Here is a 14,744-nt window from a genome sequence, read left to right as displayed (position 1 = left end):
TGACTTGTATCATACCGCTTTTGGAGGATAAGTAGAATCCAATTAATCCACAAAAACAACTGAAAGCATGTATTCTATGCCGGATGCCTAAGACAGGCAAAACTGTTTAAGTGAACTAGTTTCATTTGTCTACCGTGTCCTTCAGGGTCTTAAATTGTGTGCATTTCTTTTCTAGTTTTAGTTACAATGAGAAAAATGTTTTTTAACCACTTCCGTGATCAGTGTTATCTTCAGCATTGAAGGAATTGGTACTTGGATTATATAGCTTGAAATGAAGGGAGTCTGCTTTGTTAAACTCACTGTGTAACACTCCTCAGCACTCTAACCCTGATTCATTCACTGTGCTGCTAATCGTTACAGGTTGATCATCTTGCTTCTTAACAGTTCTGCAGCAAAAATGCTGTTTAGGCACTTTTAAATAAATTGTAATAAATTTGCACATAGTTCATAATCACTTCAGTTTGTTTGCATATGGTTCATTCTATAAATTAAGTTTTAGGTCATTTTTTACCTCATTAAACTTAAGTCGTTATGTTCGCTGACCACCTCCTACAAGGAATTATAGTTAAAGCCCCCAAGAACTAGCATTACTCCAGGAGATGAAGCTGTGTGGCAGTGGCTGAGAGCTAGGTGGTGCCAGGATTATTACCTGGCCTGGGGAAATACAGAATCGCTGTCCAGGGCTGCTTTTCCATGCTTGGAGCTCTTAGGTGCCATGGTAATTAGTAGTTTATTAAGCCAGGATTTAATAGGACTCCCCCCACTTTGCTTATTGCAGTATTTTGAAATCTTTGGAGATGAGAAGCATTTATTGGCATGTGATTTCTGTAGCACTTGAAAGCAGTTTTGTGTTAACTGATACTGACTCAAGCCTTGGAATAAACTGACACGAGTGAAAGTGTGTGTGTGGACTCTAACTGGATGCTCTGAATTAACCTATTGCATTAGGTATTTTGAAATTCAACTCAGTTTTGGCGACTCTTTTTTTTAAGGTTGCTTGTGGTTTTACTTCATACTAGAAAAAGTTTAACTTTTCTGCTGGCAAAATTCAGAGTCTTACTGATTTGTTGTATTCATTCAAGTATTATTTAACTTGTCTGCTCATAATTAAAGCTGTAACAAGCTGACTTACGATTTATGTTGTATGTTGTGATGATTGTTTGTTTTGCAGTTCTCTTGTCTGTCAAGTCTTTTAGCTCTAAATAGGTTAAAAACAACAGTTCAAAAACAGCTTGTGCGATGCCTTTCCCAGTTTGTCAAAAGCTGAAGTTTGCATTCAGTCTTGGTAGAAGTTTACCTGTGTTGTGTGGAAGATGCTTTATAACTTTTTCTTAAATATGATGCAGTATGAAGGGCTCCAAAGTGTGTCTGTGGTGGAGCTCGTAGCTCTCGAATAACAGATCAGCGGCCACCTGGCGCACGGGTGTCGTGCTGAGCCGGCCCTGTGCCGCCGCAGGAGCTGTGGGCCGGAGCGCTGCGTGGCCAAGTCGTGTTAGTGCTCTAGCGAGAGGACTGAAAGACACTGCGTGTGCTTTGCTTTATAGCGTATTCCTGGCTGCCCTGTCTAGGAAGTGGGATACTTGTAAACAGAGCAGTAGCGTTTTAGCAGCGTTAAGGAACCTTCTGTCCAGTGTTTCCTCTGCGCCTTGCTCTTGACAGACCTGTGAACAGCAGGGCTTTCATTTTAAGGCCACATCCAGAAAGATTGTTGAAAAGGTCACGATGTTAAGGAGCAGGGCCTTGTGTTGGCTTGTATTCTGAATTTTGAGTTGTCAGCTTCACACTGAAAATGGAGAGGAAAAAGACCATATATGAGATTTGTTTGTTTTACTATAAATAAGAGAAAAATAAGATACACAGGATGGTAGAAAGCTATAAGAACATTGAAGAAGGAAAAAAAAAATGAAAGCAGGAAACTGTAGGAAGGGAGGAAAGGTGCCGAGGGAGTGTTTTGCTGGTTCAGCAAGCTGCAGCGCGCCAGCGCGGGCTGGACAAGTGCAGGCGTGAGCGGAGGGGAGCAGGCGGAGCCGGGCCCTGCGGCCGCCGGAGGGAGGCAGCCAGGCAGCTAGTTAAAGCTGCTCGAGAACTACAGTTTGATTAAAAAGATTGGCATAGTTAAGTTAATGTTTACCAACTGTGTTCCTGAAACACTTGGTGCTAAGTTAAAAGTTTTGATTCAGTGGTTGCAGAAATTTTAGTTTTCTTCAGTAATCTGCTAACAGGAATTGTAAAATACAGAAGTCATTAATGGGTAGTAAGAAAAGTTAAAACTTTCCAACCTTCTTTTAAACTAGTGTTTGTTTGGAAGCAGTGCAAGTCAAAGCTGTGGCTTTTCTGCTGAATTTCAGCTTAGCTTTAAAGACAGTTCTGGTCCCTTCCCGTTTACTTGCAAGATGTTTTGCTTTGCAAATCTTAAAAACTCTAGCAGGTTTTTTCTAAGTTTAATAGCTAGGTTCTTTCCTTATCATCTTCAATATGCTTAAATTTAAAAAGAAAAGTTTAAATTACATTATCCAAAAGTATCCCAAGTTTCAAAGTTACCACGTCATTTAAGTGTTAACAGCTGTTTTTAGGAGGTAGCAAGAGATAATGAATTTGGTAAACTTTTTGGATAGTAGTTAGTGCTGAAAAGTGGGAATGAGAATTAAATATCCCATACTTTGCATTTTCTGGAGGTTCAGACTCTGGATTTTAAAAAGTCCATAAACTCGTCCAGCTTTCAAAATTTAAAGCAATCTAACATCCTGGAAATACTATAACTGTTAACAGAGGTTGTTGGCTCTTATATGAGTTTAAGATGTTGCTTTCCAAAAGATACACGCTGACATGCACACGCTCCCTTTTGATGCTTCCCTTCACTGCCTTTGTTCTTCTTATAACGGTTTGGAAGCATAATTCACTTTGTTGTACCACTGGGCTGTTAGGTCTGTAGCATAGCTTGGATATTTTTGCCTGTGTTTCTGGATAGGGTTAAATTATATGATGGTAAAGTTACTTAATACTGGTTAGTCTGCCAAGCTACTGCGCAGCATCTCTCTGCTCTGCAGAAGGCACTCTGAGCATGCTTTGTTAGAGGAAGTCCTGGGAGCTGTTCCCAATGAACCATAAGAAAGGAGATGGATGTTTTTGTAGTCACCTTTTTTTGAAGATGGGTACACAAGCGCAGGTTACTAGGAACCGTGGATAACTTCAAGTTTTTGCTGCTGGAACTTTAAGAGCGCATCATCAATAATCATATTTCTTGTCAACTGCCATAGACAAAGCCCACCTGTAACACTGATGCAAAAACCCCCAGGCAATAATTTCATAATATCATTAAGCTTTTTCTTCTTCTTTTATTTTTTTTAAGGGTGCTTATTCCTATTTGCTAATGCTCATGTGACTGTTTGGGGGGCTGTGGAGTATATCTGATCATAAATTTGTCTGTATTGGAAATAAGCCTGCCCCCAAAATATGTATTTTTAACCTGGTCAGATTTCCCTTATTGAGCTTGCTGCACACCTCCATAAATGCCTGTATGAGCACAACCACGAGAGTGGTGCAGGACAGGAATGAGCAGTTAGGGATGGGAACTGTTTTGTGGCCTTCTGCCAACGTGAATTGCTCGGAACCGCGCCCTTACTATACTTCAAATTAGAAAATTGCCCTTTGTTCTAGGTGCCCAGGAGAGTTGGGCACAGGATATATTAATAGCCCCAAAATATTTAATTACTAGGACTTGTGAAGATGTATCAGATCCAAGTTATATTTACAAAACAAGTTGTGTTTGAAAGGGCAAGGGAAGGAAACATAGATGCTCTTAGTATTTATACTTCATCATGTCGAATAGGACTTAATATGCTGAATGATTACAAAAGGACTAAGTGCTTATACAGTGGTTTAATTTATTATCTCAAAACCTGATGTGCATTTTAGATGTATGCTATCCAGCAGAATGCATGAAATTTGGTTACAATAGCAAGTTCAAGATAAATATGCCTTATGAGAAAGAGCATACAGATGATTTCTGCACAAAACTGGAGTAAATGGCAGTTAAGCATAGGTAATTAATTTGAAAAACTTGTTCCCTCCTTGTTTTTTCTGCAGTTCTGTTAAAATACAAGAAGGATGTGAGCCTTCAAATAGACATGACTTTTTCCTTTTATGTTATTACTTTTGTAGTTGATGTGACTTGATTAGAACGTTACGTTCTGTTTAAAGTCTCATACAAAACAGACTTGTCAGAGTTTCTGCAAAGTGAATCCTTTCTAAATGGAAATGCCACAGAGTTCACAATGCTCAAATGTAATGATGTGTGTTATGAAGTAAGTTAATGTGAGGAAGTTGGAACTATAATAGCCAGATTAATGTTGGATGTCTGAATAACGATTACTTAATAAAATTTAAACACCAATTGTCTTGCCTTCAAAGTCTAAACAGAAGAACATGTAGGCACAGGAATTCAGTTAAGTTTCTGCCCAATTAAAGTGCAAAATATTGTTAGGAAGCAGTATTATAATATGCTTTGATTAGCCTTTGTAGACATGAAAAAAATGCATGTAAAAACTGTATTCATGATGTTACATCTTTGCACTGTGTTTCATTATGGAATGTACTAGTGATCAAGAATTCGAAATAATTAGAAGTGTGTTTTAATACAAAGTTGAACTGGGTTGAAGTATGCCGAATTGAGACTTGTGTGAGAAACTCAACTGTGTTCTCAGTGGATGACAGATTTTTTTCTGAAGTGTACAACATCATAGCTTCAAATGATATTAAGAAAAATACCATTGCTTTAGTTAGGATACCCATTTGTAGCCTTGAAAAATGTTTTAATATTGCAAGACAAAGCAAATAAAAATGCAAAAGCTAGGGAACGCGGTGTTAAAATTCTGCCTCACTTAGGGCAGAAATGAACTTTACTTGCCTGGTCTGGCTCAGCTGCTGCTTATTGATACCAAGAGTATGTTGAGACTTTGTCTTACCGGACCAGGAGTCCTCACTTAAGAGTTGTGGTAGACACGGAAGACAACAGTTTTTGTAGATTATGGCTTTGTTGTATCACAGTGTTCAGATTTTAGACGTTCTCCTTTCCTTAGCAAGTCAGTTGTGTTGTGGTTCTTGACTCATTCCACTGTAGGGTCTGTGTCATCCACATACCCAGTTACTTTGTGGCAGATGCAGGGACAGCTGATAGTTGAATAATCTCATCCTCTGATGTTTGGGTCCACTGAAACAGAAGAAGAGAGCATGGCATTGTGCTATCAGTGACTAGATTTCCATATTTTTCTAGCCTTTCCTGTAGAGACAGGACAAAAAGGAGGGTCTCAAGCTGATGGCCTGTGAGCAGCTCTACTCTCTACTGAGAAAAAATGCTGGGAACTTTTCTTGTGCGAGCCAGACAGATGTTGCCTTTTTCTGTCCAGTTTGCAGACTGGTAGGAGACAAGTAGGCAGAATTGATAGCTTTAGGTCTGCTTTTTTTTCCGAGGAGGTACAGGGAAATTCCCCTGTGGTTCTTTGGGTCATAGCTGCCAGCTTTGCAGAAGACCCTGGGTAGTGCAGTGCAATCCATTCACTGCCTTCTTTGCTGAACCGAGAACGAGCTGCAGTCGCTGCTTTATTATTAGAGCTTGTCCTTAATAGTGACAAAAAATAAAACTGATGCCAGTGTAAGTTTAATTTGGGAGGTTTCAGACATTTTCCCTACCCTGTAATACTTTCGCACAAAACTATTCATTCTTTAAAATGTCTTAATAGTTTTGGATCGCTTGACTCTGCGTAAATTACTTGAAGCTTGTCTTGCAAATTCTACGTGGATATGAACACTTTTAAGCTATTTCAGTAGTAGGTTTTTAGAAATTATCTTAAAACTTATTTTTGAATGAGCTGTCTTGCAGCTGCTGAAGTTAGAAGTCTTTTCCTTAATTTGGCTTTTAAAATTCAGTTGCTGGTGTTTACTTTTACCTTGGTCAAAATATATAACTTGCTTCTATATACTGAATCTTATAGATGATGAATACCATACCAATTTCTCACTAGAACTTGTTTAATAAAACATATTATGTGTATATAGCCTCTTTGACTCTAAAGGGCCCCCTAAAAGCTTTTTTAGTAGTTAGTACTGACTTACATGACTAATTCTTTTTATCCATCACTGAAGTATGGTAGCTTCTTGAGTGAAACATGCCGGTTATTTGATACTTAGGCAATCTGATACAAGTTCAAGGAACGAATGGAGGAATCTGGATGATCAAACTGAAGAGTAGGATGTAATCACCTGCATCTTCGTTTGGTGGGACACTTGAATTAACAACGTACTCTCACAAAAATTACAGTGAAGTTTTACTTGACTAACAATGATGAAGGATTTGTGTTCCATGTTTTGTCTAAGAAGTAGCAGCAAGTCCAGGCTTATTGCACTTTGTTGGGGATTTCTTCAGTATTTCCGAGCTGACTTGAAAGAAGTGCCCTACAGCAAACTGCTAGCTCGTCTCTCCGTGGTAGTTCTCATCAAACATTAACCTGACCTAGTCCAACTTTTTAAGACACTGCCACCTTATTGTAAGTACAGAAATGTTCATCTTCATCTCATGTAGTACCTGATGATCTCACTGTTTAACTTACAGAGGCAATCCCTGACATGGAGGATGGGGTAATGAACACTATAAACCTGTATGTTTATATTAGTGGTGGGTCTCTAGCGTGTATTTTTATTTTACATTACCATTACCTCAGGCCTTCTAATGAACCTTGCAAGGAGGGATATCTTGCTATTAGAGATGGAGTTATGTTAAAAACCAAAACAAAACACCCCAACTGTCCCCCCCCCATCTCATCAAAATACCTAAATGAGGTATGGCTCAAGTTTTCTTATGTTCAGGTACGTATGTGATCTTACTATGTGCATCTGCTAACCTGGACTGATTGATACTGAGTTATAATTGAAAAATGTTTTTGCTATACCAGTCTTTACCTTTGTGAATCAAATAAAGTTTGTTGTTGGAGCTATCAAAAAATAAATACCCCTCCCTTGACAAGAATTCGGTTACTGTATTAATCAGAGCTGACAGAAAACTTCAGCATTTATATCAAAAGGTGCAAGGGAAAGAATTAAATAGAATACTTCATTCTTTGGAGACTTCTTCCTGCTTCTGGACACACACAAATATTTGAATTTTCTGTAAACTCTTCTTAATGTTGTTGTTTATTTCAATATATTGTAAAACTTTGTGAAGACTACTTTTGATTGTAGTGCTTTTAACAAGATCTAGAAAAACTTAAGTATTTTAAGTGTTTTTCTTCTCTTTATCAGTATATGCTAGCAGATTCAGTGTCCACTTCATAGAAATAGTGTTTTGTATTTGTGACACCTGTGATTATCCACTAAGCTTTACCTAGAGAAGCTTTTGCAGTTTGTTCTATTTTTGTGCAAAGCTGTTTCATTGTGGTAGGAAGTGTTTTGCATTTTTACTTGTTTTTACTTTTGGGGTTTTACATTTAAAATAGAAAGCTAAAGTTCGAGACTTTTCACTTTTGTTTGATAAATATTTAATACAGTTCTTGGCAACAGCAGAGCATATTGTGATTTTGAGCATCGTTTCTTCTTTTGTCATGGGGTGATTATCTGTTAATTTCTCCATTCTTAAGAACTATTATGTGGATGCATTTTAATTAAAGGCTGACAGAATAGCACTTTAGGATTGTGTGTGTGACTTTTGTGTCAGGTAAAGATGCCATAGTGTACAAGTTAGAAGAACAGGTAATCTCCTAAATGTGTTTTGTCATTCATGGTGGAAGTCAACAAAATATCTGAAATGAGTAGCAGGAATCTTTGGGTAGGAATTAGATGGCTCATTGAGACAATTTCTGTGTATTTCTAAATGCGTTCTGAAAACAAATCCTTCCTGATTGTGGGCAAAATTTCCAGCTTTTTTTTTTTTTTTCTCCTTTTTCTATGCATGGCAGCAGTTGTCAGTACTTCATGAAGCTGGGTGTGTCCTGCATGAAGCACTAGATATTGTATGCTCCCTGAAGAGTGTTTATCATTCATGGCCAAATGTTGTCAAACAAAATTTGTTTGTTTTGTCACAGTCAATCAACCAGTACTGAATAAATGAACTGTTTGATTTCTCTTGCTTGTAAAACCAATTCAGAAAGGAAAAGCCCTTGAGTTCAAATGAGTATGTCTTGAAGGAAGTCAGGGTGTTGCAAACATTCTTTGAAGATCCACTAATGCCTTGTTGAAAAGTCGTGGTTTTGCAATACTTCTAGACATGCTCTCCGTGGAGGATTACTTTGGCAGCTGTTCACTTATGATGGTTGCCTTATGGTGTCTGAGAAGATTGAGTGATACTGCTATTAGTGAGGGTGCTAGTGAACTTGTGCAAGGACAGCCTCTTTGATGCCTGATGTAGTTTAAGAGGGATGAGAAAAGTGGGGTGTTAATTCTGCCTGTACCTTGGTATAGGCAGAGATACTCTTTTCTTTAACAGTGCTGCTAGTAAAATGATGGATTTTTTTCCCCCCCTACTGCACAAAACTGGAAACATGTTCCAAAAGCCTCATAAGTGGAGTCTGTCCCATACTGCAGAGCTGAAAAAAGGGAAGGTGGGAAGCTACTGCAGCAGGTAGGCAGAAGTAGCGCTACAATTTCACAATGCTGGTTATGAAGTCCAAGATTATGATTACTTGAGTGAACTCTGTGGCCAAAGCCATGTCCTCTTTGGACTAAGGATGAGCAAATATACCAAATAGGGTTTAATATGAAGATGAAAATTGTGTTTCTGGTGTGGATGATTTGAGTGATGCTCAACTAATTTGTGTGTCAAATATATTTGGATCAGCAGTTAAAAACAGATTCTTTGACTAAAGAATAAAAACAATGAATTTTATACCATAAGTTTCTGTGAGCTTCCTCCATGAATTTCCTTCTTGCTTCTCCAGCTCTGTATTGAGCTGGAGAGGGGGGAGGCACGAGATCCAAATGCACGGAGTCAGTTACACGGTGAAATGGCTCGCTGCAGGAATGATGCAGGGTAATGGCAAACTGTGTTCAAAAGTAATGACTCAAGCCACCTAGAATTAGACTTTCTAAAAATGGCAGTATTACTCTGTACTTTTGGCCTGTTTTCTAATTTCTTTTAATTTTTGAACTTTTTCTTTCCCCAGATGTGGAAGTTAAGGTGACTTTGGTCCTTGCTGCGGGGGCATTAGTTTTGTCTCCCTTAGCCTGGCTCTGCTCCTCCTAGGAGTTCCCACTTTCGCTCAGGCCTCCAAGGACGAGGGAGAGGGATATTATAGCAGGATCCTGTTTATAGCAGCAGGTACAGCTCCACAAGTTCTTCATCTTCCACTTCCAGGCCTGGTGCTGCAGGGAGGGAGGAGCAGGGTGCTGTCCTCGTGGCCGGGCTGGCAGGAGGTCAGCTGCACGGAGCTGCTCCGGGCCCCCCTGTCTCGTGGGAGAAGCGTTAACTGGAGGCGTGGGTGCGGGATTGGGAGCGGGCGCTGCCGCCCTGCGGCTCTGCCTGCCTGCCGGGACGCCTCGGCGCGAGGTGAGTGGTGCCACCTCCGCTGTGGAGCGGAAAAACTGAGGGCTGGCAAAAAGCGCTTAACTGTGATCACAGGTTCTTCACAGTAGATTAAAACAATTGGTTATGATTAGGAGTGATCTGAAAACCTTGTTTTGAATTTTGTTTAGGGTAAAGTTAGTTGGTAACAATGTTGATTTGGTAGACACATCTTAGTCTTCTGCTTTTTGAAGTACTTCTACTTTTTACTGTTCCCGAACGCAGACAAATTCTGCTATGTGTTGTGACTGTGGAAGATAGGAATTTGGAAAGTTGTCTGAAGCACAGTGTTAAGAAAGCCCCCCAAACCACCAGCCTGTTGACTTCGTCTGTTTACGTATTTGATGCAGGTGTGATTTTAATAATTGCAGGCACGTAAAATATCTCTGCTTAGAGCTGTAGAAGATTACATAGAAACAAATCTAATGTGGATCCCATTCAAACTACTGACTCTACTACCACCCCCCATTCAGTTAAAATGACTATGTATGAAGATATTTCTCTTTTACCATATGCACAAGGCTGGCAAGGAGTCATAAAAAATGTGATTAGCTGGTTTGATATTACTGACGACTAATTTGCACTGATCTGGCTGTTGGGGCTAGAGTAACTGGTTTTACTCTGTCTGTGATCTCCAGTGAGTTTCTACTTCAGTTGTCCTTCCATGTGATAATGTTGCAAATGTTAATCGTTTATTCCTTTGTTCAAAGAGTAGTAGTAAATATTGATAAAATTTTGGAAGGTGATACTTAGCTCTGTAAAAACTAATAGAGATCTTTTTGTTAATATTTAATCCTCTATTTATAAAATGTAGATGTAAACATTTAATTAAAATTATAAGCTTCTACATATATGGCTGTATATCATTGACTATGTGCGACTGTGATAAAGCCACTATTCTAAGATAGGTCTGAACACTTCTATCCTGCCTAATGTTCGTCCTTAATAGTAAAATGGTATAGATTCAAACTGTAGTTATAGCTGATCAATATTTAAAATCTAGTATTTGTCTCAGTTCTGAAATCCCATATTTATAATAAATTGGAGTACAATGTGAAAAAGAAATTTTAAGCCTTAAGCTTTTAAATCAAATTTACATTTTGCTGTTACACTTAAAATGAGCTAGGAAGTTTCCTTGCCAGATTCCAGTGTACAAGTTCCTCTCTCAATAGGCAGGATTAATGTTCGCTTGCATTTACAACTGCTTTTAGAATAACCGTAAAAGAAAAAAAGCCATTTTCCACATATAAATTAAAACTTATATTCATAGGCTTGATTTCAACATCAAGTTGAATTATGTTAATGGCTGTACCTTATTTATAATGCAAATACTGCAGGGAGATGCAGAAACCTGTTGCCTTAAAAGAATCAAATATTTAACTTATACTGAGAGTTTATTCTGGTTGTGGCATTCTCTTAAATTTCATTATACTCAGACTAGGAGACAAAATGAAGCCAAATCAATAAAAAATTGCAATAAAAGGTTAAAATAAATTATTTCAAAATGAGAAGGCTTACATTTAGAAATATGGGTGATAGGCTGAAGTCTTGTTTAGAATGGAATATCTGTTTTTGCATAGCTTTCAAATTAATGCTTTAGCAAACATGTTGAAAATAATCAGGCAGTTGTAGAAAAACAAGAAATAATGACTTTCCGAGCAGATGGCTTTTTCAGTTCAGACTGCAAAGCATGTGAAAGGACATCTATTTCTTTTCTGAAAGCACCTACTATATTTCTTTGCAAGATCAGTAAGGCAAATTTATGAATTTCTTGACATGAAGTTAGCACCACCTGATTTATCTTACTTTGCTTATTCCTGTGAGTCCCAACCTGAGCTTTATCAAGCTCAAAGGGAATCATTGCTATAATTTGACATATTGCTGCTAACTCAAACAGCAAGATCAAAGTAAAATTTGTAAGAGGGGTGACATCCCATTTCTTAATCCACTTTCCTCAGTAGGAGAACACTGTATGGTCTAAGGCAAAAGGTGCAGTATTGCGTGAACTTCAGTGAAATATGTTTTGAGTAAAATTTCATTTGAGAGTTAGGGAGACCTGGAAACAACATCAAAGCTTGAGGCTAGATTATGATAGAGAAGGGGTGCCAAGAAAGACGTATTAGGAAAAAAAAAAAAGCAAAAAAACCCAACATTTTAAAGTAGGAGTCATGTATTGAATAGGTGGAGGATAAGAGAGTAAAATTGGGAACATTTAGGGGATATTAGGGGAAAACTAATTAATTTTAGAAGTGAATGGCAGATGGACTTCATGGGTTGAAAAAGCCTAATGATTCAAGCAGGTGAAAGGGTTTGAAATAGTTACTAGCCTGAGAACTTTTTGTTAATTTTTCGATTTTTTTTATCACTGCATGAACTATCAGTGATAGAAATGGAAACTATCTATAGATTGTGGGTTACAGCTGTTCTAGCTGCCAGAAGTTTTAAATGGAACAACCTTCTCGGTTTTGGGGAGGTATAGTCAAGATGGGATTCTTAAGTGAAATCATTCTTTTGGCAAAACAGGTACGGTGAGATAACTATGTGCTTTCATCTCTCCTCCTTTCCTTTCTGTGATCAAAAATCTTGTTTTTATTTGTAGCAACATGAACCGTGAAGACCGGAATGTGCTGCGTATGAAAGAAAGGGAAAGGCGAAATCAAGAAATTCAACAGGGTGAAGAAGCCTTTCCGCCTAACTCTCCTCTCTTTGCTGAACCATACAAAGTTGTGAGTTTATGCACTTTTTACAAATGCAGTTTTTGTAGCAGAAATCATATGCAAATTCATGTTTTAAATGTATTTTCTGTATATATATTTTAGAGCAGAGATCTTATGTCAACAAGTATTTAAGCAGGGCTTGAAATTGAGGATGTACTGTTACTAGCCAGTTCTGTTAGCAGATATAAAATAATGCTTATGAAGGAGGGGCTGCTTTGAAGGGAGAGAGAAAAGGGACAATGAAACCTCATAATTTTTTGCCTTTTTTCTGCCTTTGCTACAGCAGCTCAAAGCACTTAAACTGTCTATTGTGTGAAGTAGCTTTTTGTGGGTGCTTTAGCCTGCTGTTAAATCTTCTAACCTTCAGTCAATGTAATACAGATCTGGGTAAGTCCAGAAATAGGCTGTTTAAGTAGGAGATTAATTTTAAATGCCAAAACGCCTAAAGTAGTGAAATTATCTGCTTTTTAGTATAGTCCAGTTCCTTTCAGTTTTAGCTAGTTTTGCCCATAGTTTTTGTCTTTTTTTCATTTGTTAACTTTTCCAAATATGATCTCTTACAATGTTAAAGCTGTGCTAGATTTCCTCCTAGATTTGATTTGCTAAACAGCACTGAAAAAATAAACTAATTCTAATTCTAGGATAGCAAAATAGGATTAGGATCTTCATTATGTAGTTCAAAACTCACTTTGAAAGCAAAGTCATTCCTATATCAAAATTTTAGCTGGTTTCTAGGAAATAAAACCTTAAGACTTTATGACTTCACTCCTACAGGAGGAAAGGAGTTTCTGGGTTTTTTTCTGTTTTTTTTTCCTTTTTCTTTACTTTTTTTTTTTTTTTTTTTTGTGTGTGTGTGTGTCCTCCTGTCACTTTACTGTGCTCGTACTGTGTCTGGTACTCAAATCCCACAGGTATGAAATTAAAGCTTGTTGGGATGCATTGGTAAACTTGATTTGGAAGACAGACTGGTTATAAAAAGAACCCTTATAACTGTGGGCAATAAGAATTACAGCAGTATAAATATCAATTAAAAAATTGCATACCTAAGCAGAGTGGTTAAACTGACTTTATTTTACTGTTAATTAAGACTTTTTAGAACTGATACATTATGTATTAAAGAAATAGCCACAAACTGAGATAACAATAGGCACATACAATTTTTAAACGCATGTGTCAAGCTCATTGATACCTCTTTAAGATACTGGTTAGTGGTGTTTCAACTGTTCTTTGCCAACCTTAAGTGGTACTGTATGGGATTACTACTTGGAAATCCTGTTGAAACTTGGCTGGAGGTCTAGAATCTGGCTACAGATAAATAAGTCAATTTTCCTCATCTAGAATAAGATGCAGAATGTAAAAAAAATTACAAAACCAAATTCTTCAAAGTGATGTCCATATATTTGAAGCCAGCTATAGTTCTCTGCATATGCCTTTCTTAAGGAAAAGAGAAGGTTTTGTCAGAGGGAGAGAGAGAGTTGCATTATTATAGTTGGTTAGGGAGATTTTGGTTAGTATGACCATTTGACTCTAAGGGTTTCAGCTGCAGGAATCTTCAGATCATTTATAAATAACTTTCTATGTGACTATTTGCTTTTGCCCGTTTCTTTAATATATTAACTTGCAGGACTAAAATCTGTATTTGATTTACATTTTATTAATAGCTTTGTAATTTTAGAAGGTAAGTATTAACTGGACATTAGTAAAACCAATGAAATTAATTTGACTTTCTACGAACTGTCAAATGAATGTAGAATATTACAAAGTATTTCTTTTTGCTTGCTTTCTATGCCAATAGGGATTTTGTCATTGTCTAAAGTTGAGTGTCCTCTGACTGTCTGCTAAGATGGTGGTGATTAGGTGCTGTTTAAAGTAAGATTTCTGTGTAAAGGATCTAGTACAATGTGAAATCAGGAGAGTTGTTTTGAAGGGGCATGTACGTAGAAGCACCTATGCAAAAGTTATATTTTATTAATAGCAGTTCTTTTATACGGCCTATGCTAATCATTGTTTAATAGGTAATGTTGACTTTTTATTTTGTTTACTTGCTTGTCCTGGCTTTTGATGAGTGCCAGTGTATTAAGTAATGTTTTTCTATGAGTCTATCTATGAGGCTCTCTGTTGTTTTAAATATGTCTGGATATTTTTTGTCTTCCCAGATTGGAGAATGATTTTTTTTTCCCCTCAGATGCTTTGTAGACCAAAAGAAATAATATGAGAAAATAGAAGCTAGACAGAGTTACGTTTGGTGTTAATCTTGATCAAAGATTTTAATACAGAGTTAGTTGCTTGCTACTTAGTTAGAAGTAAGCAGTTTTTGTCTAATTGATTTTTCAACATTAAAAGTTTCAGCGTGAAAAAGAAGGAAAGAATAAAGATAAATTAAAATGATTAAAGGTTAAAAAAAGTCAGATTTTGAAACTGAAAATATACCTGCCTGTTTCTTCGGGAGGAGAAAAATAACCTTAGTAGTACTGTTGACC

General features: G+C 37.4%; 1 protein-coding gene across 3 annotated transcripts in view; it reads left to right on the top strand.

The window, feature by feature from the left end:
* AFF4 (ALF transcription elongation factor 4) overlaps window positions 1-14,744 on the top strand; it is a 60,660-nt gene that overhangs the window by 8,464 nt on the left and 37,452 nt on the right. For 2 of the 3 annotated variants that reach the window (XM_062587068.1, XM_062587066.1), the window contains exon 2: window positions 12,147-12,273. In XM_062587068.1, coding sequence (XP_062443052.1) covers window positions 12,151-12,273 — 123 coding nt within the window. In that variant the 5' untranslated portion in view covers window positions 12,147-12,150. Of the gene's footprint in view, window positions 1-9,149; window positions 9,305-12,146; window positions 12,274-14,744 lie in introns of all 3 variants that reach the window. The other variant, XM_062587067.1, reaches the window with a different exon arrangement.

The sequence above is a fragment of the Rhea pennata genome, chromosome 14 (assembly GCF_028389875.1).
Source record: "Rhea pennata isolate bPtePen1 chromosome 14, bPtePen1.pri, whole genome shotgun sequence".
In the NCBI taxonomy this organism is placed as follows: Eukaryota; Metazoa; Chordata; class Aves; order Rheiformes; family Rheidae; genus Rhea; species Rhea pennata.
The sequence above is the reverse complement of the archived record's forward strand: the minus strand, read 5'-3'. Positions and strand labels throughout refer to the sequence as shown.